We start from the raw sequence: 26932 nt of genomic DNA, 5'->3' as shown, positions 1-26932 counted from the left end.
TGCTCCTCCCCACCCCCTTTCTCTCTCTGGCATGATTTCATGGAAGACCAATATGCTTTCATTTCTGGAGTACTTTTCATGGTTGTTTTTTTCCCCCCTAAGGTTGCTTGGTCTGCTGCCATGGCAACCAGCCCTACATCACCCACCTCCATGTGGAGAGAGATGTGAAAGGGACAGGATAGTTCCTGCTTCCAGCCCATCCTCTGCAGCTCCTCGGTCGAGCTTGAGGGCAGGTTGCGGGTGGGGGGTCACTGTGGAGATGTGCGCTGAAGCCACAGGTTTCTCTCTCAAAGCTTTTTCTTTTTGTTCCTGGGGAGGCTAGAAGAGGAGTTTTAATGTGACCCAGTAAGACAGTGGTAGAACCTGAAAGGGGAATGGAGCAAAGATCAGGCCACCAAAAGTGAATTCTGGTTCAGGAGCCCTTTTGCAAGTGGAATAAAAACTCAAAAGGATCGATCACAAAAGAGCAGACCAAGGCTTATTTGTTTTGTGCTAATAATGGGCCAGCCCTGGTTCTCACACCTTTCCCCCTTCTGAGCAGAGTTTGATCCAGTCCAGTATTGTTAAAACAAAACAGAAACATGTCAATAGTCTTTGGGAGCTTAATCATTTTTTAAATGTGGCTGAATTTTAACAGCAGTGATACGTCTCAAATCTGCTTCATGGTCATAACTGGGAAATGGCTCCTTTTAACTGGTGGCATTTTTTGCCTGCCCTCCAGCTTGTCAAAATTGAAGGAGACCGAAGCATGGTAGACATTGGACACAGAGGATGAGAGCTGCTGAGAGTGGTGGCCTTGGTGGGATGAGGGTGGGCATAGAGTTGAGGGCCCCCAAATGGGTGAAGAGGAGCCAGCCAGACTGGTCAGAAGGGTGCTGTGGCGTCTGAGGGTCTGAAGCCCAGCAGGAGGGTAGAAGTAGGTGCCTTATCTGAGGGTGAGTGAGGTCACAGAGCACAGAAGCTGTGGAGGTGCAGGCAGAAGCAGGACAAGACTGTCGGGGAGGGTGATGGGGTGCTCCAGCTAGGTTCGTGTAAACACAGGGAAGAAGGGCTGCTTCCTGAGGTCAGTAACAGCTTCCAAGGCTCCACCTGCACAGTGGGAGCTCCCCAGGCCGTTGCAATTAATTCTGGGCAGGATACCTGGCCCCTCACTAGACAGGCAGACTGAAGGGCTCGTGTGCTGAGTGCAAGCGCAGGGAGGCGGGGGCGAGGGGGTGAGGGCTGGACTGAGAGGCACAGTCATCCTGGCTTGAGCCTTGACTGCCACTGAGGGGCTGTGTGGCCTTTGAACAGTTATGCAACTCCTCAACCTTAGTTTCTCATCTAGAAAACGAGGATGACTCTGCCTGTCTCTGCGAGGGAATTAAATCAGGTGGTTAGGCCCTTAGCACTAAGCCTGCTTCATTCAGGAGCAGCACTTAAGATGTTTGTAATAGAAAAATAAAATCTGTACTCCTTCTGGGTCTAGACCCTTTCATGAGGGTCAAGCACTCTTGGGAGCATCTTTAGAGGAGCCACAAGCCCTGATACTGGTCATATGGTTCACAAAGTCCCATGGAGTGACAGCCTGGAGATTCGAAAATCTGTTCTTAAAGGCGAAACAGCCCTTTGGTTGAAATTGCCATGGATCTTAAATCCTATTTTTAAAGGGCCAGTGAGGGGGGAGAGTGGGTGGAAAGTAGGTTGTTAGATCTTCTAGATGAGTTTTGTAGTGGAAACACCCAATTTTACTATAATGACAGGGCACCCACTGGTAGGGATCACTAAGCCAAGGGCTTCTCCCCACAAGGGCGAAGGAGCTGAGGAGGTGACTCTCTGGGGAGCATGACTGCTGTGGCCATCTCAGGGTGACCACATGAGTGGCCGTGGGTCCAGACAGCTGGGATGCATGCAGTTTTGGGATGGCATGTGCATCCCTTTGTGTCCCCCAAGGGAGCAAGAAGAGCACTAATGGGCATGAGAGAAGGTGGGACCGAATTCTCATCCAGCTGCCCCGTCTGCCAGTAGCAACACCCACTGACAACAACATAGATTTTAAATGCTCATGAAGCATGGGGTCTTCACAGGCTTGAGGCCCAAGGATCAGCTGGCAGTAAAACGCAGTGGAAATGAGACATATTTGTAGATGATATTGTTAATACAAAAGAGAAGGACTATGATGGCAATAAAAGCTGTGATTTCAGCACACCGACTGTGTTATCTTCCCCCTTAGTGTGCATGTGGGTCTATTTATTTCTCTCCTTAAATATTTACAGCATCCCTCCTGAAAATGAGAATAATAATAATACAAAATTAATAATATTCATAATAATGGTGGTAATATCTGTTTTTGAGGGTATGCCATATGTCCCAGTCTTTGTTAGATTTTAAAAAAATCTACACTGTCTCTGACCCTCACAATAGCCCTGTGAGAATGTTTCCCGTTTCACAGATGAGGAAGCAAGGGCTCAGCGAGGATGTGTAATTGTTCAAAGACCTGGTTGGTGAGTGACCAACTTGGATATGAACTAATGTCTTTTTCCTCTGAGGAGCCCCACATGGGTTTTGGGATCTTTGAGTCTGAGGCTATTTTCACACTTATCAGAAATGAAGTGGAATGAAGAATATTGCTCTTCGCTATGAAGCCTTAGCGTTCTCTGGGTTTTCAGCCTGTGCTCCGAAATCTACTCTTGACACACAGAAAGCAGCAGAAGGAAAGCCTTCATATCTGCGTCTGAAGATCCTGCAAAGGCTACTCCTTGCACCTTGAGAAAAGATTTTGGACCTGGCTCCTCTTCCCCAGTCTCTCCTCCTTCTGTGTACGCTTCTTTCCCTTACCTTTGCTGCCACCTCACTTTATGTCACATAATCTTGAATTAGTCCTGCCAATGCCCCTTGTATTTATCTTCCCAGGCCTACTGGCGGTAAGATTTTTCTCTGTGCCATGACAAAGAATTAGCTTTTGAGTTGGCACCCATTTCCCTCCACTCTGTTCTGCTCATCCTTAAATGTTCAACTCTTGTAGAAACTCTTTGAAGAGTTTCTTATAATCCTGCTTGTTTTCTCAAATTCTGTAACACTTTTTACTGGCCAAAGTACACCTGCTATCTGTGCCTCCGGTATTTGTGTGTATGTATCTCATCTCACTCAATCGTTCATGATGATTTGGAAGACAGGAGTTGTGCCTTCTTTTATTATCCCTGTGCCTCCCACATGGTAGGTGCTCAAAAGCCATTGTGAAATAAACAAAAGCTCTTCTCCTCTATTTATTAAACCTAGCTATACCTCAGAGTCTTGTACTGTCACTGCTACACCTGTAAATAGATCTCTGTATAGAGACCTGGGGCAGCAGATGGAAATCTGATCAGACTCCTGTTCTAATAATACTGTCTCCAACACCACGCTGGGCTTCTTTACTAAAATACAGATAGCACTGTTTTCTATGGTTACTGAAGAGTGAGAGAGAGGTTATTCAAATCTTCAGTATTTTCTTGGAAACATGCCAGGGAGCACTGAGGAAGCTCTCATTCAGATCTGTTTCAGATCCAGAAAATCAAACTGATCAAACTGCCACCTTCCCCCATTCTTGTCCCTCTCCTCACAATGTCCCAAGGCCTCAGGGGGCAGCACAGTCAGTGTGTCTCTAGGGTGGAGGTCACCACAGATGGGCTCTGTTGGGATTGTAGGACTGACCAGCAAGTGATCAGTGGCCGTGCCCTGTCTCTGGTCTAGCTGCTGATTTAGAGCCATGGCCAAGGTGCAAGAAAAGTAATCAGGTTGGCCTTTTCTCGTCAGCTCACCTGCACTCCCCAAGTCCAGAGAAGCCGAGCATCCCATTCTAAAGGAGCCAGAGGCGGTGATCAACAAGTAGCCCCTCCCCCACCTCAGGAATTTTACTCTTTAAATCAAAAATCAATCCCTCTAGCTGTTTAAAGTGACCTACACAAAAAGCCCTCATGCCCCAACTAGGCTGACACTTGTCCACTAATTCCCACTGAATTGAACTTCTTCATGTATTCCATTTGAGCCCTGTACATTTCAAAGGCGTCTGTATTGTCATTTTACTGTATTTGGGCATGTACAAATCAATATTCTTATATGCAAATACATATGTATATATACACACACACACATATATATATATAGCAGTGAAAGAAAAGGCACGATATTCTCTTCTTCCTTTGAATATTTTTTTAGTACACAAATTTTATATTCTGCCTTTAAAGCTATTTCTGCTGCACAGCTGCTTTGCTGAGACAGACTCCTACGGGCTCCACTTGGTCCGACACGTACCTTGAATATCCTTTCACAGTGTTTGATTTCTGCAGTCAGTTGTATAATGAGGAAGGAGTGTGCAGTGCGTTTGTAGATTCCTGTTAACCAGGTCACCCGTGAATCTATTTTTGTGCACTTCTTTATTAAAAATAGCAGGGAACATGATAATATTTAAACACAACTACTTATAGGAGCCTAGCTTCAAAACTACAGCTAATAAGTCTTCTCCCACTTGGCATTTCAAAACGTTGTACTACATTTTCCCATCATCAAAGCACCTCTTCTCCATTTGCATTTTGGGGTGTGAGTAGAGACCACTACGGATGACAATGAATATTTTGGATAGTCCTATGAATTCACAATTCTCTGCCCCATTTAGGCCATCTCTGCAGGGTTTCCTTTAGCTCTTGGCACTGCCTTTGAATATGGCCCGTGAGGAGATAGGCACAGACCGGGATGGTGAGACAGGACAGGGAGTAGGAAGAGATAGAAGAGAGCTATATTCAAACACCCGAGGGACAGTGTCTCATGAAAAAAGAAAGTAGAATTGTTCTGTGCTGTGCCCAAAGCCAGAATCACTGAGTGAAATCTACAGTGGGACAGATTTTGATTCAACCTAAAACGTACCTGACAACCAGAGTTGCCAGACTCTCTGGAACAGGTTGTCATATGAGATGATGGGTGCCCAGGCACTTCAAATTGGCACTGTACGTTGACCAGGCTGTTTGCCAAGAATGATGCTTCCAGAAAAAACATGTCTGCTTCAGCTGCGAGAGTCAGTGGTCTTTACTATCTGGCATGACTATTGGTGCCGGGGGCATTGAAAAACCAGTGGTACTGTTGTTTGTTAGAAACTATGAATCCTTTTAAACTACTTACTACCAATGTCCTAAAGGGCTGTGGCAGCCAAGGCCCAGGCAGAAAGTGAGTTTGGAGTAGTTAAGGCAGGCGTTTGGGAAGATACTTTACTTATGTGGTCCAGCTTTTAGATGGTTTCCAAAATCCCTCGAAATGGACCACCGTATTTCAGTTTGTTGCTTTAATTAAGACTTAGTCACCCTTGGTTGAAGGCTAAGGCTTCAGGATTCTCTTCCAACATGGCTCAAGTCAATTCTCCAAACAAGACCATAGCATGGTAGACATAGACTCATAGACAAAGCTGCACCAAATTCACAGAAGATCAATTAAAATCCACATAGAAGTATTCAACCAAAAACCTCACTGAGGTTATACTACCAAGCAAAAGCTCGCTTTAGAAATCTAGAATTGGTTTCAGAATTGAAGAGCTAGGCACTGAGTCCAGAAAAGATCAGAACCTGAGGAGGACTGAGAAGCAAGCCAAGACAAAGATCTCCCTGTAGAGAAGACTCAAAGTAGGGAAGACAGACAGTGTCATACCAGCTATACTTCCTCCCAACTACACATCCTCATCATGGCCTCGTGGACAACCCGTATCCTGGGATTCCTTCCAGACAGCGACTTGCTAAGGAAATTAGGGCTCCAGAGCCAAGATCCCAAATTTGGTTTCAAAATCAAAGATCTAAATTCATGTTCAGAGAAAAAGAGAACCTAATGAGCTTTTAGAACAGAAGCAAAACCAGGAAGGAGATCTTTGACATGGCAGAGTTCAAGGTACATAAACTACAAATAAGTGCACTAATCTCATTACAACTCTCTAATCTCTCTGAAGCCAGAACAGGATGGAGCAAGGACAATCAGGGTATTTGATGCCATCAACCTGGGCTCCAAGTCTCTTACTCTTCCTCAGAATGTATCCTTCTAAATATACTTTCAGCTTCTTCAGAAGCTGAGCATTCTAGGATGGTAAATAGGACTTCAGGAGGCAGACAGATACAAGGTACCACACAACCCTACTGACGGAGCCTGTCTCCACAGTTCAGCAGACGTCAAGGACCATGAAAATAAACTTATTCATAGCATTAAAAACAAAAGTCTTGGCCAATATCTTACCAACATCACTATATTATTAAAAGTGTGATAACAATCCTTTTCAAGTAAAGAGAACTTCACAGTTTCTGAGGTACCTTCTTCTATATTTCTCCTTTTGATATGCACCACAATTCTCTAAGGAGTCATGGAAATTATGTTCTCAATTTGTATAGGAGGGAAAGTGAGACCTAAGGGGCTCAGTGACTTATCCAGCATCACACGGCTGGCAGGTAGCATTAGACCTGGGATGGGTCTGGAGTGTGGAAATTGGAATCATGCAAACTATGCTGTATTTATGGCCAATTATCAACAGTGTGACTTTGGACAGTCTCATAAGTAAAATGAGGGTGCTGGAATAAGATGAACTCCAAGGTGCTCTCCTATTATTTGAAATTCTCTTGCTCCTCCATACCACATGTTGTCTGGCACAGGCCTTCCTTTTTGCCTGGCAGGCAGGAGGTAAAATACAGCAAAATTTGTGGATGGAGGAAAACATTCTGACACACTGGTGTGTGTTTCTATGGTAGTAACATCACACGTCAGCTGCTATAAGACACCATTCTGCCAGATCACTTTCACAAGCGTGAGACCCTTGGCTGTATTTTGATTTGGGGTTTGGAATTTGAGAATATGTTGACATGTTCCTTTGTGGTATCAACTGTAGTATGGAGTGGTGAAGGAGGCCTTTATGAATTTCAATAACCCTAAAATAGAAGAGTCAGCAGGAATGGTGAGGACTCCATATTTTACAATGTATAAACTTGTAAGGAAAGTTATAGTTTGGTCTGATTTTATTTTTTAATTTGTAAAGTATAGCTGTAAAACTCAAAATTAGATTTCATGTTGATTATAAAGCTCTTTACAAAGTTAATTTGTATCACATATTCATGTAGAAAATTTAAATATAAAGAGAATTACATAGGCAATTGCCTATAATATCCCAAAGATAACTGTTATTACAATTTTGTTAAAACTTTCTGGAATGTTTTTTATGTACCTATACTTATTTATTTATTTATTTATTTAGTTAGTTAGTTATATGAGAGTGGGGAAGGGAGGAAGAAAGAGAGGAAGAGAAACATCAATGTGAGAGAGAAACATCATCGGTTACCGCTCATACTCACCTTGACTGGGTACCAGGCCTACAACCCAGTCGTGTGCCCAGACCAGGAATTGAATCGGTGACCTTTTGCTTTGCTGGATGATGCCCAACCAGCTGAGCCACACCGGTCAGGGCCCTAGAGATATTTTAAAACAAATTTAGTATAATACTGTGCATATTGCTTTGCAAACCTTTTTTGTTGATAATGGTAAACTTTTTATTTCACTAAATATTCTCTTTTAAAATGTACTTGATTTGAATTTAGATTCAAATTCACCCAGTGTTCACCAGTGTTCGAGTGTGTGGATACATCAAAATTCATTTAATCTATTTCCTATTGTTGTGTGTATGAAACCCTTACAATATTTTGTTAACATAAAGCCATATGTGAAAGTATCCTCTTCTATAATTTCTTGACAGTGAGTGCATTAGATAGAAGACTGATATACTGAACACAGAAAATTAAAACTAGATTTCCTTTTTTACAGCACCAGCACTGCTACTGGGCATTAATGAGAAAATTATAGACTGTATACTTACTATGGTTAATTGAAAGGGTGACACTGAGGCTCTGGGAGAGCCTCCCCACTGTTACCGTCATGGGACCTGTTCCTCTGTGCGTTTGGCTTTTTCACACGGTTAATGTCTTGCATGAACACCAGCACGGTGGACTCATTTCTCTTTTCTGTTGATTCTCCTTTAGCCTGATGAAGTCCTCCGATATCGATCAGGATTTGTTTACAGACAGCTACTGCAAGGTGTGCAGTGCACAACTGATATCCGAGTCTCAGCGCGTGGCCCATTACGAGGTAAGGACCGGTCTCCCCCCTCGGAGTTTTCCAGTGGAAGAAGGAGTAGCATGCGTCGTGGCTGTGGGACTTGAGGGTACCCCCTTCTCGAGTTGGGGCAGATTTTAAGAACTACAGGGCTTGAACCTTTGTCTTCTGAGCTCAGGCCAGGAGCAAATGTGGATGTGTGGGGTTGGGAGTGAGGGATGGGGATGTCATTCCCAGGCCCTGGCTGCTTCCCAGATTCTGTTTTTTTTCCTTTTTACCTTGGCCCCTTGAGACTCAGTGGGCTTTCTCTGCTTGTTAAATCTATCATTGCTCATCCCTGAAGTTCTTTTCAGGGACACAAGGAAGGATGCTTGAGTGCCAGCTTCTCTTTTCTTCAGTGACCCTGAAGATGAGCTCGGAGGCCCTTTGTTCCTTACCACAGGGAAACATGGTAACGTTAGTGATTCAGTACCAAGTTCCTTTCCCCTGGTGGCTGCTGCCCTAAATGTGTTCCCCTGCAGAGCTCTAACAAGTTCTAGAGCCCGAATGCTCTTCAAGGACATCATTGGGCGGCTTTGGCTCTTCAGGGTGGAAGAACGAATGGCTGCCTTTAGACCCTGTGTTGGGAAGAAAGGATGAGAGAAGAGAGGTTGGCTAGTATCTGAGGAGGGAACCAGGGAAGGCATGAAGAAAATGGAAAGCTGTGGCCCCAGGTGCCTGGTGCTGCCCAGGGCATGTTTGCTTGTTCAAGAGAACACATACTAGTGGGAACATGAGGGTTTTTTTTAAAGAGTTTATTTATTTTTAGAGATAGAGGGGAAGGGAGGGAGAAAGAGAGGGAGAAAAACATCTATGTGTGGTTGCCTCTCTTGCACCCCCTTCTGGGAAAACTGGCCTGAAACTCAGGCATGTGCCCTGACTGGGAATTGAACTGGTGACCCTTTGGTTCACAGGCCTGTGCTCAATCCACTGAGCTACACCAGCCAGGGCCTTTTTTGTTGTTGTTTTTAATTAAATTTATTGGGGCGACATTGGTTAATAAGATTATTTAAGTTTCAAGTGTGCATTTCTATGATACATGATCTGTATATTGCATTGTGTGCCTAAGTCAAAGTCAAATCACCTTTCATTGCCATATATTTGATCTCCTTTATTCTTTACTATCCCCCACCTCCCTTCCCTGTGGTAACTACCCCACTGTTGCCAGTGTCTATGAGTTTCAGTTTTATATCCCATATATGAATGAAATCATAGGGTGGTTAGCCTTTTCTGACAGACTTATTTCGCTTAGCACAATATTCTCAAGGTTGATCCACGTTTTCTCAAATGGCAGTATTTCATCTTTTCTTATGGCTGAGTAGTATTTCATTGTATATATGCACCACGTCTTCTTTATCCAGTCTTCCATCGAAGAACAATTTGGTTGTTTCCATGTCTTGGCCAAAGTGAATAATGATGCAATGAATATAGGGGTGCATATGTCTTTGTGAATAAATGTTTCCAAGTTTTTCAGGTAGATACCCAAAAGAGGGATTGCTGAGTCATATGGTAACTCTGTATTTAATTTTTTGAGGAACCTCCATGCTTTTTCTATAGTGGCTGGACCAGTTTACATTCCCACTACCAGTGAATGAGGATTCTTTTTTCTCCACAACCTCTCCGACACTTGTTATTACTTGTCTCATTGATAGTAGCCATTTGGACAGGTGTAAGGTGGTATCTCATTGTAGATACAGGTGTAAGGTATTATCACATTTGATTTGCATTTCCCTAATAGGTAGTGAAGGTGAACATCCTTTCATATGTCTGTTATCATTTGTATGTCTTGGGAAAAGTGTTCAGGTCCTCTGTCCCTTTTTTAATTGGATTGTCTGTTTGTCTGGCGTTGAGTTGTATGAGTTCTTTATATATTTTGGATATTAACCTCTTTGTCAGAGATGCTGTTTGCAAATATCTTCTCCCATTCAGTTGGTTGCCTTTTTGTTTTGTTGGTGGTTTCTTTTACTGCGCAGAAGCTTTTTAGTCTGATATAGTTTCATTCATTTATTTTTGCCTTTACTTCCCTTGCCTTTGGGGTCAAATTCAAAAAACGTTCTCTACAACCAAAGTCCATAAATTTAGTACCTGTTTTCTTCTCTGTAATTTATTGTTTCAGATATTGTATTTAAGTCTTTGATCCATTTTGAATTAATTTTTGTACATGGGGATTAGCTGTAGTTTAGTTTTATTCTTTTGCAAGTGGCTTTCCAATTTTCCCAGCACCATTTAGTTTTCAACTATAATAATTTGCAAGTAATTTTAGATTGGAGAGCTTAGCCAGCAATTTTCTTTTTGTCTGACGAGAGTCTGACAAATGCCAGTGTCACTGTTACTCACAAAACTCTTCAGAGCCTCAGAGTCCTGTACGCACAATGAAAACAATGATAATAACATGGACACACCTAGAATCACAATAAACTGACCTGTGTACCCCTCAGGGTTTTTTGTGATGGCCCAATGGGACCTATGGGAATGGTATTTGTGCAAATGCTTTGGAAGCTGTAAGTGTGCCATACATGCAAAATTATATTGTTTTTCATTATTAACTCTGTTGTAGCAATATTTTGTGGAAGGCAAATGAAACTTGCTCTTCAGAGAAAACTAAAAAGTCAGTATCTATGGAAAAAGCATATTCTTTTGTCAAGAGGCAATTGAATGTGAGAAGTAAATGTGAATTTTAAAGAATTATCTACTATGGAAGATATCCATCTTTTAAAATTAAAAACTCTCTAATTTCTGTGGATATTGCTATATAAACACATATGGTTTTCTTTGTTTGACTTCCCCAGTTAAGGAAAATCAGGGAATTTGTCTTTGCTTTGAAATTCCATAGCTTCCTACTAGTCCTTTATGTTCTCCCTTTACCTGACCTGTTGTGCTCATTTTCAGTCCTTTTACTAGGTTCTTGAAGACAGAGAGAGAGTTTTGTTCATTGACCTTTCATAATTCCTGGAACAGTACCTGTATATCATAGATGCTCAGCTAGTGTTTGTTTATTAAAGTATTCTGGTGACAATGTCCAGCCCCACTTTGTTCTTACCTGAGCTAAAAAAGAAATATCCAAAAATTGAAAACAACAAAATTATTTTTTAAAAGAAAAAAATCTTGGCTACTCAATTAAGGGTTTAGTTATTTGAACTCAAATTTTCTTGTCTTCACACTGCACTCTTGCTGTGGCACAATTGAATCGTTCAGAGGATTTGTTGCATGTAAGGTAGATGAGATAAAGAAAAGAAAGCAACTACAATAGATCTATAATTAACAATGCTACACATCATTAAAACAACATTAATGCATTCCCATTAACCGTGGATGGGAACTCTGAATGATGTTTCACTCCCTGCTTCCAGGCAGAGGTGAGGCGCTTCCTTCAGTGAGAATGACATGGGTGTGCAAAGGGCCCATTCAGGACTGAGGCCTCCTTGTGCAGTGAAGCTGGTCTTCCGGGTTCAGTTAGGAGGCTCCCCCAGTACTTCTTCATCTCCAGAAGGATGGCTTCCATCAAATGATTTTGAAGGCCATTTGGGAATTGACACTCTGACTCTATTAATCTCTCCCCTCCCTTCTCCACATCCTCTCTGCTGAAATTGCATATAGATTGTGTCTCTATGAGTCCAAAGTCCCACTCAAATCATTGAACATGTTGTCATACTTATTTTCAATGCTCTATCACTGATTTATTGCTTTAGTATAATTTTACTCTTCAGTTCAACCAGATAATATTCTTAGCTTCCCTATGGAGCAAATCACTGACAAGCCACTGTGCACTTTCTGCGTGTCCAGAACTATTAGTGCTGGTTATTACAGGGGGTTTTGAAGCTGCATGAGAAATAGTCTCTGCCCCCAAGAAGCTTATAAACTTCATTGGAAGAAAAGGCTACGAGTAGCTCAGTGTGGTGTAAATGTATGTACGATCCTGAGAAAATAATCTGTAGAATTCTGCTACCTCCTCTTACAGAGCTGCTGATCTATTTTGATATAAAGAGAATGTTAGTTCTGCCCATGTGGCTTTCTGTTATATTCTACATTGTGCCGTTAACTTTTTAGATATTTGCATATTCCAAATCAAAAAAGCAGGTCATACCAAGAGCTATTATGGTCAAGAAAGACTTGTGGGGAATATCATGAATTATTTTGACCTCAATGATGGGTTAAGTGTAGGGGTTGCTGGAATGAGAAGTCTTGGTATCTCCAAGTAGCACTGAGGGGGCCCGACTGGCTGGACTGGAGGATTTGTGTAGGGAAAGAAGGGAGCAAGAGCATGTATAGGTAGTGTGGGGTCAGGGCATAAAGAGAAGGGGTGTTTGGAGTCTTGCGAGTTTCTTAGGCATTTGGGAGCATAATGTATAATTGAGCATTTCTGAATGATAGTCCATTGGTTGTGGTCCAGGTGTATTGTGAAAAGAACAGCTTTTGATAAGACTTGTGCCATCAATGAGTGTCCTAGTCCTCAAAGCAGGAGAGAAAAACCTAGCAGATGGGTTATTGCTTAATAGCTGCATGCCCCATTTAAAAGGCTGAACCTTTGTATAGGAGGACAGAAAAACTTAATATCTATCTAATGGACCAAACCCTTTCATGCTATGCTTGTAAAATCTCCTTTTGCTTGTGAGGGCCTAAGATTGGAAAAAAAAAAAAAAAGGGAAATGTCAGGACATTATTATTTTTCTTACTTGCTAAGCATTAATAACATGTTAATGTTTTGGTGGGAACTATAATTAGATGTTATCTCTGCTCACTGGATGAATAGTCTGAATTAATAAAACAAGTAGACACAGACATAGAAGGGAAGAACAAGCTTTCAAATGAGAATGCCTGATTGTTATAGAGGTTAGAAATAGTTTCCTAGTGAGGCCACTTTAGTAGTTTGCTGAAGTTTCAAGTGGCTAAAGAATAATTTTCTGCAAAGGGAAAGAGTTGATTGCTTGAGTGAAGGAGTGATTATTTTTTTGGCATGTAGAAAGAAGAGAATTTATATAGGGAGGGCCATGAGAAAGGAAGAAACCAAAAAGACAGAGATTTTTTTCTTCCTCAGTGAAGTTGAAGGCAGATGGTGAATGAACAGATCTAGAAGGAATGATCTTGTTAGGCAGGCCCATGAAGCCAACCATAAATGTGCCAACTCCTATTGCTTACCCCTTCTTGTGAACCCTAGTATCCTTTGTGTTGCTGTGCCTTACGTGTAATTAATTGTGAAATCAGTGGCTCAGGTGTCCTGGCACCCCCAAACGAGATTGTAAGCTTCCTGAGGGCAGACAGCAGTCATGCATTGACTTTATTCATGTATTTCCACAGCACCCACCACAGCGCTTTGCCCATGTTGTTGGTCATTGGTGCACTTAGCGGTTGATGAAGAGGCTTGAGGTGGAACTGGAGGAGGAAAGCAGTGGGTCAGGTTTAACAGGAGCATTGATGGGTGTGCCAGAGGAGGCATTGGTTTACATTGGGAGTCTATCTACTCAAGAACTGACCTTCAGTGTATAAGTGATGGTTTTGTAGTTATCAGAAAGACAATTCTCTAAACTGATGCGAAATCCTTCCAACATCTCTGCAGTTTGAAGTGATGTCAATTCCCATAGCCCACCAGGGAGTGACAGAATCCAGTGTTGTTCTCTTATCTGTGTAGCAGAAGGCACACCGAGCCTACGGAAATAGGTTTTTCCTCTTTCCCTTGTTTAGAATGCCTTCCAAAAGAACTTTGGCCTTCCCTAGCTTTTTTTTCAATCCAGGGAATAGCCAAAGGGCACTCTTCTGGTCTCTTTAATAGTAGATGGTGTATGAGTACTTCATGGGTAGAGACAAGGTAAAAATTCAGGTTCCTAATATTTGCTGATTAAAATGCCAGGGCTTTCTGGTCCTTTAATGCCTTTAATGTCTTTTTTCCCTTAGTCTCTCACACCTTCCTCTCAATGTTGCCTTTTTCTTTTTTTCTAACTGCCTGAGTTAACATGCAGGTTGGACAACTCCTCTCCTGTGTGTGAGAATTGTAGGTCAATGCCATCTTGTGTTTCTGCAGCCCATTAGTCCTGGCCGGTACCACATTAAATGGACTTGAGAACTGTCAGGCCTCATTGGGTCCACACTTCTGCTGGGTATTGCAGGGGGGTGTGCTCCGGGAGATGCATGTGTTAACTGGGTGAGAACAATAAAAGATCTTTAGAGCAGGATTCCTGTGAGGATACCTTCTTTGCTCTGTACATGAAGAATTACTGTTTCAGTCTCCTCAAATCTCTTGCAGTGATGACATGTTTCATTTCCTCCAGGTGCTGTTAATACACATGCTGGTGCATTTATCCAGCCTGAAACAATTTTTGTTACCCTTCATAACGTCAGAAGACTTGAATCTATTTCTGATTGTCTGAAAGTCTTGAACCTCTGGTTCTTGGCCATTTCATTAAAGAATTTTGAAATTCTATAATAAAATTTGTAATTCTTAAATTTTGTGTTGTTTTATTTTAGCAGGTCCAGTCATTTTACCTTTTATTAGTTACAATTAGTCAAAATAGTTTATTACAACACAAAAATGAATAGTCCTAGAGAGGCTTCAGTGAAGTGAAGAACAGTAAGCTGAAGAGCACTCTCGGTTTGGGACAATACAGACATTGGTTAAGAGCAGTTGTCAGATGGTATGTGTGCTCAATGCTCATTGGTTAAGAGTAAGTAGAGAATCATAAATTCTCACTTGCTGAGAGCCTATGATGTTTTTCACTGGATTTTAGGAGCCAGGCTAAATTCTTCCATTGGCTAGAATTCAATCACATGGTCCCGCTTAACTGCAGGGGAAGTTAGGAAATGTAATTTGAATGTATGGGAAAATGAAATGGGTTCAACAAACACATAGGATCATCTCTGCCACCATCTATTGGTTACTGCCTCCAGTAACCAAACATCTATTTCGTTTTCCTTTAACACACAGAGCACACACACCCTCTCTCCAAGGGACAACTTCAAGATCTACCCAGTCACTAATGTGGATGTGATTCCTTTTGGTTCAGCAACCTATGAGCAAAAGAGAAATGTTACCTCTCCTCTTTCTACACTTTAGAGTAGTAGTGGTAATATTTCCCATTCAGAAAAAAGGAAAAGACAAAAAGTAATCACTGGCTCATAGCGAAGTCGGCATCCTGCAGGGCACGTGTTGTGAAGATCCTCTTTCCAGGAGGTGGGGGAAGTTTCCCAAATAGACTCTGATCTTCCTCTCTGGGAGGGACTTGTTTATTTTTCTCAGTGAGCCCTGGCTCAGCCCTCCAGCCCTTCACCTTTATTGTACTTTCTGTCCACTGTCCTCCTTGCCACATCTGAAATAGATCTTGGGTCCGGGATTGCCAGCCTTTATAGCCCATTTCCTGCCTGAGATTGATTTAAGTCTTTTTACATGTTCAAAGCTTTTCTAGTTCAAGATCATAGTTGCTTTAGTAATACAATTCTCTCAATAACACAGAAGGCTTCTGATTAATTTTTTGTCAGAAAACACCATGTGTCATAACCAACAATTCTTTCGTAGAAACAATTTCAAGGCTATTTGTTTATTTCATTGCTTTCTCAACTGTGCCTTATTCTACGTTTCAGTTTAATGGTGGCTGCCTAGAGGTTATGGAAAAGTAGGTGGAGGGACTACATCCTTAATCTAATTTTTGCCAAAAGCCTAAGCCACAACATATAACTTGGAAGTCTCACTGGGTCTTCAACTCACAATGTTTTAAAATGACATCTCGCACTTTTTGGTGACTGGAAGCAATTGGCAAATTGACTTTTCCAACTCTCTATGTCCCAAATTTGTGGAATAACTATTTTGTTTCATTGTTCTGTGCTAATGTGCCAGTTACACATTATTGTATTTCTTTCTTTCATTAAAAAAACTAACCAAACATCAGTAACAGATAATGAGTACCAAAAAGCATTCAACCATGTGTTCTGTTTTTTCCTGTCCTCCTCCATCTCTTTTAGAACTACAACCATCACCTTGCGAAGAGCCATCCAGTTCTAGAAGAACCATAAGCTCAGTAGGCAGGGGGTCTGCCTTCCACGGTATTATGGGCAATAGTTTTGCCAGTATCTTGCCCCTGTATAACCTGGATCTGTTGTATCTGTACCCTCCCTCCTTACTATCTGTCTGTTAAGCCAGTGTCAAATCTTCAGGTTCTTTGTTATGGGAGAGCACCAATTTCTAAGACAAAGAAGGCTAACGGGCAACAAACCATCTCAGCATTTCAGAGATAAAAATAAAAGAAATAAACAATTATTTCTTGCTTATATTATAGCTCATTATGCGTTAGCAGAGGGGAACTTTGTGCCACAAAATTCTTTAACACTCAAGCTGACACAGGCTTCACCATCTTTGCTCCTGACATTGCCGTGAGTATTAAAATCCAGCTGGCCCCTGGGGTACTGATGGGCAGTGTGGATGACTGTGCAGGATGTTTTAGGGGCCAGGTCCAACATCTTATCAATCCCCATTCTGCTAACCAGAACTCAGTCATATGTTTTCTTACCGTATGAGAGAGCCTGGGAAATGTGGCTTAGCTGGGTGCCCGGGGGAAAGTGGAACCGGTTTGGTGAGCACATAGCATTGTCTCTGTGCACTGGATGTGTGACACAGTAGGGCATATCGTGATTAGGACCTGCTTTGGGGGTGCTGAGGGTGGGGAGCTGGGGTAGAGAAGAAAGAGAAAGAAAGAAAAGTCAGTGATTTGCAGAGGCAGTGGTCTTGGCAAACGAACAGTAAAACAACTCTGGAAATCAAGTGTCCGGGGCTGCTGTGAAGTTGATGCCTAGTTCATTACAGTGTCATGAGGGAAGTGAAAAGACAAGGGACAATATGTTATCAAATTAAGGTTTTCTCTCTCTTCCCCAGACTTAATCGGTCAAGTACAAAGATTTCCAGTTGGAACTGGGAGCCTGCGTACTGAGTGGCATGTCTGACTTGCAGGATTCTCTCTCTGGGCTGTCTTTTGGGGTCCAGCCTTCCCATCTTGTCTCTCAGGCCTTGAGCTCTCCCACCCTTGGGTGGTGAGTGGCCTGCCCACTCCTCACTCAGGTGGTCCAAGAGCAACCTCTGGAGTTGTTCTCCACCTGCAAGCTGTGGCTGTGGACATGACCTTGGTATCAGTGTCTTTGAAAGACAGATGTCTGAGAAAAATTTCTCTTTGATCTCCCTTACAAGAAGGGGTTCCTTTCCTGAGGGGCTGGTTCATTATAGGCACTCAAGTCTCTGATTCTGTTTCCTGCTCTGCTTTAGCCACCAAATTCATGGCCATGTCCAGCTACTAGACAGGATTCTGTGTACACATTTATTGTGCTCACTTTACCTCTGAGCATTACTTACCTTCCCCTGTTTCATTTTAAATCCATTATTTCTCAATTATTTATTTTATCATTTTGCATTAGATGTAGGTACATTTTGATGTTTTCTTAAAGTCTCTGAAGAAAATAGTGGGGTACAAATGTATTTATATTTACATAATCTTTTTATTTTAATAATTTTTGAAGAGGCGGTACAATTCGCACAATTCAAAATTCAAAAAGTATAAAACAATGTACAATGCTAAAAGCCCCCCACTATTCCTGGTTCTCAGCTACCCAGTTCTCCTCCTTAGGTGAAAGCCACATGAACAGTTTCCTTTGAAATATTCTATGCATGTAGATGTAACTTAATTTTTAAATATATTTTTCACAAATGGTGACATGCTTATGCCCCCCATTTTAATTTAATTGTGGCATAGATCCTCATTATATGAGTGTATCATACCTTATAAGGACATATTTATTAAATTGCCTCAGAACTCTTCGGTAGCCATGATAAAGCCTTTCTCTCCGTGAACACTCGTCTGGTGAAGCACACGCCAGCTGCATTTCGGCTCTCGGACTGTGCTGATTGGTTATTGACAGTGACAGTTTTTTCTTTCAGCTTTCCATTCCCAGCCTTCACTTGACAACATATGTGTCTCTGGCCTTGCAGTCACTGAGCCATCTGGGCTTGTTGAGTTTTTAAGAAGATATTAGCACCCAGGGTGTTCTTAAGGGCTAAAGACCTAAGTAGTAGGCTTGTGTTCACCTAAGCCATGTGTCTTTGCCTACATGTCTTCCGATGCTTGGAGAAGGTGTTGAGGACAGCGTGTTCCCCTCCTTTGTGATTTGAAAATATAATTAGTTTATTTAGGCTTTTACTGAGTTGATTTAATTTTGAGCAGAATTTTCTAACTTTGAATTCCATCAGTTTCCCTGAGGAACACTTGAAGAAATAATTGCAGCTAATCAGGAAGTACCTATGCCAATTTCCTATTGTCCTTCCTGTGCCTATGGCTCCTTGCTCCTTGCCCAGTCCTTCAGCTCTCTTTGGCCTCTGGGATAGTCTTTGGCACCACTATGCCAGCTGCTGGAAAGGCTCTTATGTTCAATCTCTGCTGATTCAAATATAGAAAGAGTCCTTCTTTTCTTTACCGTGGAGAACCTATAGGCAGTTTGAAAGTTTTATATTTTACCAAGTAAATAGGAAAAGTAGAACAATTCTTTTCTATTCCTGCCACAAATAGTTCTCCTCCTCTTCTGGCCTTGTAGTACAAACTTTGCCTCTTAACTTGGGAAGTTTCCATGCCTTCTGGTCCAAGAAATGAATTCTACCCATTCCTGTTTTCATTAGTTTTTTGTAGCTATAGACTTACTGTTAATAAGTTTATCTTCTGAAAACTAAACTCCAGGTTTGGCCCTAAATAATGCCCCTTATCTTACTCCCCAGTTTTCTGTGGCCCTAAAGCCAACCCCCATGTTTATTTATTTTTAATTTTTTTCTTTTATTGATTCTAGAGAGAGGGGAAAGAGAGGGAGAGAAAGATTGATGTGAGAGAGAAACATTGATCAGTTGCTTCTTGAATGTGCTCTGACCGGGGGCTGAACCTGCAACTCAGGCATGTGCCCTGATTGGGAATCAAACCCAAGACCATTTTTGGTTTGCAGGATGATGCCCAACCAACTGAGCCACACTGGTCGGGGCTGACCCCCATGTGTCATGTGGGGAGTCCTACAGGGTATTGTCACTTGCTTTAAAGCCTCAAAGCAACATCTTTTTCCACTTCATAGAAAGGTTCATTCTTTCTTTGTCTCATCTGCTAAATTCCTCATTTCCTTTCCATGAAGTGAATTCACTCTCAGCTCACCCTGAGAGCAGGTAGAAAAGGGCTGAGTTGCGAAAAGAGCTTTCAGTGTACTGAAGGTCAGAAGGCCTGCATTATAAGCACAATCTTAGCTAAGTCCCTCAACCCTTGCAGATTTTCTTCTGTAACATGAGAAGGTTAGGGTCTTCATTCCTTTTCTCCCCTCTCCTCATGCCCATCCTCTCTGCATCCCCACAGGAACCATTTTTTAGGCTTGAAATGTTTTGTATTTGCATACAGTTCTTTAGAATGTGTATTGCTTTGTGGGCATGTATATTTTAAAATAATTTTTTATTTTAGTCTAGTTTTAGACTTACAGAAAAATTGCCAAGTAGTATAGTGTTTCTAAATACTCTGACCCAGTTTCCCCTACTGCTAACATCTTGTGTTACTATGGTACATTTGTCAGGGCTAATGGACCAATATTGATACATTATTATATAACATACATTATAAAGTTTGCAGCCTGTACTTTATTCAGAGTGCCTTAGTTTTTACCTACTGTCCTTTTTCTGTTCCAGGATTCCATCCAGGATTCCATGTAACATTTAGCCATTAGGTCTCCTTAGGCTCCTCTGTCTAGACTGTGACAGTTCCTCAGACTTTCCTTATTTTTGATGACGTTGATAGTCTATTTTAAGGATTACTGGCTGGGCATTTAGTAGAATGACCCCTAAGGGAGAGCTTTTTTTATTTTTAAAAATCATTAGCCTGGGGTTATGCATTCTCAGTGGGGAAGGTAAAGTGCCACTTTCATCAGATCCTATCGAGGCTGCTGCTATCAACATGACTTACCACTGTTGATGTTGATGTTGATCTTTTAGCTCTAGGTAGTGTTTGCCAGGTTTCTTCGCTGCAAATGTACATTTCCTGCCTGTTCCTATTGTACTCTTTGGAAGGCGGTCATTATGCACAGAAGAGGCATGTATTTTTAATGTATACAAATGTGTTGTGATGTGGCTCTTATTCTTATCTTCCTATTTCATTTAGTAGTATGTTTCTTTTAAAAATATTTTACTGTTATTCTATTTTAAGTTGTATTCTTTTTTAAGTATATTTTATTGATTATGCTATTACAATTGTCCCAATTTTTTTCTCCTGTTTCTCCCCCCTCTGCCTTGCTGTCCCTCCTGCACTCCCCCAACCCCTTAGTTCATGTCCATGGGTTGTACATATAAGTTCTGTGGCTTCTCTATTTCCTGTACTATTCTTAACCTCCCCCTGTCTATTTTGTACCTGACAATTATGCTTCTTATTCTCTGTACCTTTCCCCCCATTCTCTCTCTCCTCTCCCCATTGATAACCTTCCATATGATCTCAATTTCTGTGATTCTGTTCCTCTTCTAGTTGTTTGCTTAGTTTTTGTTTTTGGTTTTTAGATTCAGTTGTTGATAGTTATGAGTTTGTTGTCATTTTACTGTTCATAGTTTTTGATTTTCCTCTGTTTCTTAGATAAGTCCATTTAACATTTCATGTAAGGGCTTGGTAATAATGAATTCCTTTAACTTGACCTTATCTGAGAAGCACTTTATTTGCCCTTCCATTCTAAATGATAGCTTTGCTGGATAGAGTAATCTTGGATGTAGGTCCTTACCTTTCATGACTTGGAATACTTCTTTCCAGCCCCTTCTTGCCTGCAAGGTTTCTTTTGAGAAATCAGATGAGAGTCTTATGGGAACTCGTTTGTAGGTAACTGTGTCCTTTTCTCTTGCTGCTTCTGAGATTCTCTCCTTCTTTTTAATCTTGGGTAATGTAATTATGTTTTGCCTTGGTGTGTTCCTCATTGGGTCCAGCTTCTTTGGGACTCTGAGCTTTCTGGGGATTCCTGGAAGTCTATTTCCTTTGCCAGATTGAGGAAGTTCTCCTTCATTATGTTTTCAAATAAATTTTCAATTTCTTGCTCTTCCTCTTCTTCTTCTGGCACCAGTATAATTCAGAATGTTAGAGTGCTTAAAGTCCTCTCATAGATTCCTAAGCCTCTCCTCAATTTTTTGAATTCTTGCTACTTCATTCTGTTCCAGTTGGATGTTTGTTTTTTCCTTTTGTTCCAAATCATTGATTTGAGTCCTGGTTTCCTTCCCTTCACTGTCGGTTCCCTGTACATTTTCCTTTATTTCACTTTGTATAGCCTTCATTTCTTCGTTCATTTTGTAACCAAGCTCAATCAATTCTGTGAGCATCCTGATTACCAGTGTTTTGAAATTTGCATCAGATAGACCAGCTATCTCCTTGTCGCTTAGCTCTTTTTCTGGAGTTTTGATCTATTCTTTCATTTGGGCCATATTTCTTTGTCTCGGCACACCTGTTATGTTGTAAGGGAGGGAGCCCTAGGTATTCGACAGGGTGGGGCAACTCTCTTGCTGCATTGTGGTGCTGTCTGTGGGGGAGGGGTCAGAGAGGGAACAATGCCATGCTCGCTCTGGTTCTAGCCCCACTAGTCCCATGCTCACTCTGGTTCTCCTGTGAGATTGGGAGTTTCTCTTGCCTTTGTAACCCCCACAGTATTTTACAGCTAGAGGCTTTGAGTCTTTAATGTTCCGGTCAGCCAGCCCTGTCTTTTCTGTGTAGTTTGTGGCCTTACCATGGATTCTCTCTGCTTGGCTGTCCGTCTCTGCCCCTCCTAATGGTCTGGATGAATGTTTCTTTAACTCTTTGGTTGTTGGAGTTCCATGCAGTTGATTTTCTGGCAGTTGTGATTGTTTATTGTTTTTAAATTGGTTGTTATCCTTCTTTTGGTTGTGTGAAAAGGTGAAGCTTTTCTACCTATGCCTCCATCCTGGCTGGAACTCCAGCAGTATGTTTCTAAGAACACTCTTTTACCTTTATCCACTCTCTTGCTTCAAACTGCTGTACAACCTTCCATAGGGAGCATCTGTCGTATTTTGATTTTTCCTGTCCCTGCAGAGATAGGTACTTAGATTGCTTTCAGTGCCCAACTAACCAAAGCAGTGCTGGGACAAGTATCCTTATACACGTTTCCTAAAGAACCTGTATGAGGGTTTATATGAGATGGGTGTACAAACAACCGTGGAACTTGTGCATCATAAGCCACATTACTTTGACTAAGCCTCATTCAGAAGAGGGTTGGTACATGGGGGTTCCCATATCCACAGCTCTACCAATAAATGGTTTTGTTCAGGTTTCTCATTTTTAAAAATCTAGCTGATAATGATATTTTGCTATTTCTCTAATTATTGTTTGAGAATAAACAATAATTAAAAGTTTGAACAACTTTTTGTATGCTTATTAACCCTTTTGTTTTCCTTTACCTTTGGTGATTTGTGTTCATGTCCTTTGACTCTTTTTCTATTCTATTTGTCTTTTTGATTGCCTCGTATATTCTTGGTTGGATTTAGACATTGGAAATATCTTCTCCCATTTAGTCATCTTCTTATAATCTGTTCATGATGGCCTTTACTAATTTTATTTGTTAAATTTGTTAATATTTATGTAATAAATTTAATAAACATTTTGCCTTACTGTTTAAGAATTCCTTCCCACTGATAGATCACAAAAATTAAGTATACTAGATTTTGTTAATTGGATACTTCTAATTGTCTTTAACTCTGTTTGGAGCCTACCTTTATATATTGTGTAAGGTAGGAAGCCACTTAAATTTTTGTCTACACAGTGAATGAGTATTCCTACCACTACCTATAATCCATTTCCCCCCATAATTTGTGGTGTCGTGTTTACTATATGTGAGTTTTCCACATGTACTTGACTCTTGAATTAGATCTTTATATTCTGTTCTGTGATTCTATTTGTTTTTATCTGGGTCAGTCCATACTTATTCAACTACTAGGCCTTGGGGTCATGTCTTAATATTTGAGAATGACTAGTCACTCCTCTTCTATTGCGGAGCTGACATAGCTGTTTGTGCAGTGTGTACTTTTGTTGTTGGTATAGATGCTTCAATAAATTAACAAGTTTAGTTGAAATTTTATTGGAATTTCATCAAATTTAAGAATTAATTTGAAGAACATTGTTATCTTTATAGTACCAAGTCATCTTATACCCATCCATTTATTCAATGTTAATCTAACTTTTACATTAAAATTTCAGGGAAATGTAATTTAACAAACATAAAACATATGAGCACACATATAATCTTTGTGTAATTTAGTTCTTAATGGTATATTTCTTTCTATTCTTTTACCAAGGCTTAATCATTGCTCTATAAATTGTAATCACGTTGAAGACAAGGGCCTTGATCATAGTTTCCTTCTTCTTCCACACTCCACTTGAACCTAGAGGGACATAATGAATAGCAGTTTTTTGATTAATTGATATCCAGGATAAATACTCAGTTGAAGGTTATTTTTTTCTGGCTTTCTCGTTTACATTTTAGCCTTTTTTCTCCCTTCTTACTGATTTGCTTGCCTATTCCATATGTTTCTCTTATTGCCTCCCCTGGGTGAAAATGCCTAATGTGGCTGTGTAACAGTAGCTCATGCCTATCTCCCTTTATCCAGTGAGGGTAAGCATTTTTTTTTTTTTTTTTTTTTTTTGCCGTGTGTTGCATTTCCTCTGGGGATGAGCAATCGAACTGAAAACTCAGCTGTGTCAATAAGTCAAGGTGAGTCTCCAGCTTTATACAATTGCATTCGCAGCCATTAGAAAGATGTTAACATTTATTGCCAAGCTGCCTCTTAAATATCCCATAATAAAAAGCCAAAATATGCTGTCTTTTTTTTCAATTTCACCCGTAAGCTGCATTTTCATTACCACATTTTCTCTGCAAAGTGCTATAACATTCTTTATTGAAAACTTTATTGTTTCGGATGCTCCATGGTTGTCTCCTTTGATCTAAAAAAACCGTTTAATTTTCTTAGAAGAAAGGAAGGTATCATGGTGGATCTTTATTTTGCTAGTGACATGTTTAACCCTTGCCCACTTGGCTGTTAATGCCTTGCATCTGCTCTCCAATCTATATAATTATGATGCTTCAGAGACTTGATTTGACCTCTACTCTATCCAATCCATATAATAATAATAAGCTATATGATAATGATGCTTTCCTAGCTTAAAAGCTGTTTTAATCTGATATTGTCAGTGTGCAAAGAATTAATCAAGTCAGTTTGCTTTGGGACTGTGTGTACTGAGAAGGCCAGACCACATTTAGAAGAAATAATTAAAAGTCTGATGCTGAATAAGCTAAGGGCACTAAAAGAGCATGGTACCCCTTGGCTTTAGTGCTTCAAGAATCCAAATGTCTGTGGAATGGCTTGGTGTGCCTGAGGACACACACTGTGGATGGTATTTATGGACTAATCAATATGCTGATTATGTTGAGGAGGAAACAAAGTTTTGAAGTTAATCTGATATCACTGGGTCTTTATGACATTTAGAATTTTTATTGAAATGTTTTCTGAGTCAGAGAATACAAAGCAGTATTTACTATATTAGCACCTTAAAGACCAAAATGTATTTGCTCAGAAAAGCAGTCCTGTAGCTAAAATATTAAAATAGTGATGCACATTCTTGATTTAATAAAAATAGCGAGCCACGCTGGGACTGGGTCATCAGATTCAGAGCTAGTTCTTAAATCTTTGACAGACATGGGCCACCTAGAGTATAATTGCTTCCCCACCACCTGGCTTGCTCAGACTTCAGGGGTTGACTCCAGAATTCAAGAGGGTCTTATTGTACCATCTGGGAACATTCATCTGGGAAATGACAAGTCTCTTCAGTTTATTTTTGTGATGCTGGTATACAGAAGGACAGTCTGGCTAGGGTTCTTCTATTTGGGTCAGCCAAGCAGTGCAGGATTCTCAGAGGTGGGTGACTTGCAGCTGCTCCAAGCACTTTCTTCCCAGTTAGGAGCATGGGGATGAACGCCCCTGATGTTTGCCTGCACTTAGTATCCCAACATATTTTTGGAACATCTACACTGTATAAATGCACCATAATAGAGGCATTATTTTCTTCCTCTACAGGGATCCCTAGATGACAAAGATAAAGATCTTGTACTCATTTGGGACAGGGAGTTAAGACAGGAGCAGAAAGGACAACCATACAATGACAAGGATATAAGTAGCATGAGAGAAACATACGTATGTGCTATTCATCACACAGATTTTGGATGGCTTGGTTAGAAAGAAAAATCAGTTTGACTTATTCTTCTCAAAATTTTTTTTAAAGCTATGAACACAAAGTCATTTACTTTCTGTCACTGATGAATTTATGCGAGTCACAAAATCATACATCAAACAAATGAAATACTTTAGAATAAACGTGCAAATAGAAGCTCTAACTAGGGTTTTCATAATTGTTAAGATCTCATGTAATTTTGTATCATGTACTTTTGTGTCACATACTTTTTTTTGAGGTTTTTTTCCTGAATCCCTTCACCCTTTTCACCCAGCCCTGCAACCCTCTCCCCTGTGACAGCTGTCAGTCTGTTTTCTGTCTGAGTCTGTTTCTATTTTGCTTGTCTGTTTATTTTGTCCATTAGTTCCACATAAGAATGAAACTTCATGGTATTTGTCTTTTTCTGACCGGCTTATTTCACATAGCATAATGCTCTCCAGGTCCATCCATGCTGTCGCAAATGGTGAGATTTCTTTCTTTTTTACAGCTGAGTACTATTCCATTGTGCAAATGCACCACAGCTATTTTATCCACTCATCTACTGATGGGCACTTGGGCTGCTTCTACATTCTTGGCTATTGTACATAACACCGTAATGAACATCGGGGTGCATATGTTCTTTGGAATTAGTGTTTGGGGTTTCTTTGGATGTATTTCCAGAAATGGAATCACTGGGTCATTAGGCGTTTCCATTTTTAATTTTTTGATGTAACTCCATACTGCCTTCCACAGTGTTTGCACCAATCTGCATTCCTACCAACAGTGCACTAGGGTTCCCTTTTTTCCACATCCTCACCAGCACTTGTTGTTTGTTGATTTATTGATGAGAGCCGTTCTGACAGGTGTGAAGTGACATCTCACTGTGGTTTTATTTTGCATGTCTCTGATGATCAGTGACATTGAGCATCTTTTCATACTATTGGCCATCTGTATGTCCTCTTTGGAGAAGTGTCTACTCAGGTCCTTTGTCCATTTTAGTGGGTTGTCTTTTCATCATTTTGTTGACAGTTTCCTTTGCTGTGCAAAAATCTTTTAGTTTGATATGATCCCATTTGTTTATTTTTTTTCTTTTGTTTCTCTTGCCTGAGGTGATATATCAGAAAAAATATTGCTACAAGCAATGTCTGAGATTTTACTACCTATGGTTTCTCCTAGGATTTTTATGGTTTTGAGTTTCAGTCTTTAATCCATTTTGAATTTATTTTTGTGTATGATGTAAGAAGGTGGTCTAGTTTCATTTTTTGCATGTGTGTATCCAATTTTTCCTAACACATTTTTAAAATAGACTATCTTTTCCCCAGTGTATGTCCTTACCTCTTTTGTCAAATATTAATTGACCTTAAAGGTGGGGTTTGTTTCTGGGCTCTCTATTCCATTCCAATGATCTATGTGTCTGTTTTTATGCCAGTACCATGCTGTTTTGATTACAATGGTCTTGTAGTATAGTTTGATATCAGGTAGCATGATTCCTCCAAGTTTGTTCTTCTTTCTCTACATTGCTGTGGCTATTCTGGGCCTTTTGTGGCTCCATGTACATTTTTGGAGTATTTGTGCTAGTTCTGTGAAAT

The 26932-nt window shown here is 40.7% G+C and overlaps 1 protein-coding gene and 1 pseudogene across 3 annotated transcripts in view; both read left to right on the top strand.

Moving 5' to 3' along the window:
* ZMAT4 (zinc finger matrin-type 4) overlaps nucleotides 1-26932 on the top strand; it is a 313290-nt gene that overhangs the window by 59258 nt on the left and 227100 nt on the right. For all 3 annotated transcript variants that reach the window (XM_053916825.2, XM_053916823.2, XM_024578855.4), the window contains exon 2: nucleotides 8010-8115. In XM_053916825.2, coding sequence (XP_053772800.1) covers nucleotides 8014-8115 — 102 coding nt within the window. In that variant the 5' untranslated portion in view covers nucleotides 8010-8013. The remainder of the gene's footprint in view (nucleotides 1-8009; nucleotides 8116-26932) is intronic.
* On the top strand, nucleotides 5352-5870 carry LOC112321421 (double homeobox protein A-like; annotated as a pseudogene).

The sequence above is a fragment of the Desmodus rotundus genome, chromosome 13 (genome assembly GCF_022682495.2).
Source record: "Desmodus rotundus isolate HL8 chromosome 13, HLdesRot8A.1, whole genome shotgun sequence".
Classification (NCBI taxonomy): Eukaryota; Metazoa; Chordata; class Mammalia; order Chiroptera; family Phyllostomidae; genus Desmodus; species Desmodus rotundus.
Note: the sequence above shows the minus strand (reverse complement) of the source record. Positions and strands in the feature narration are given on the sequence as shown.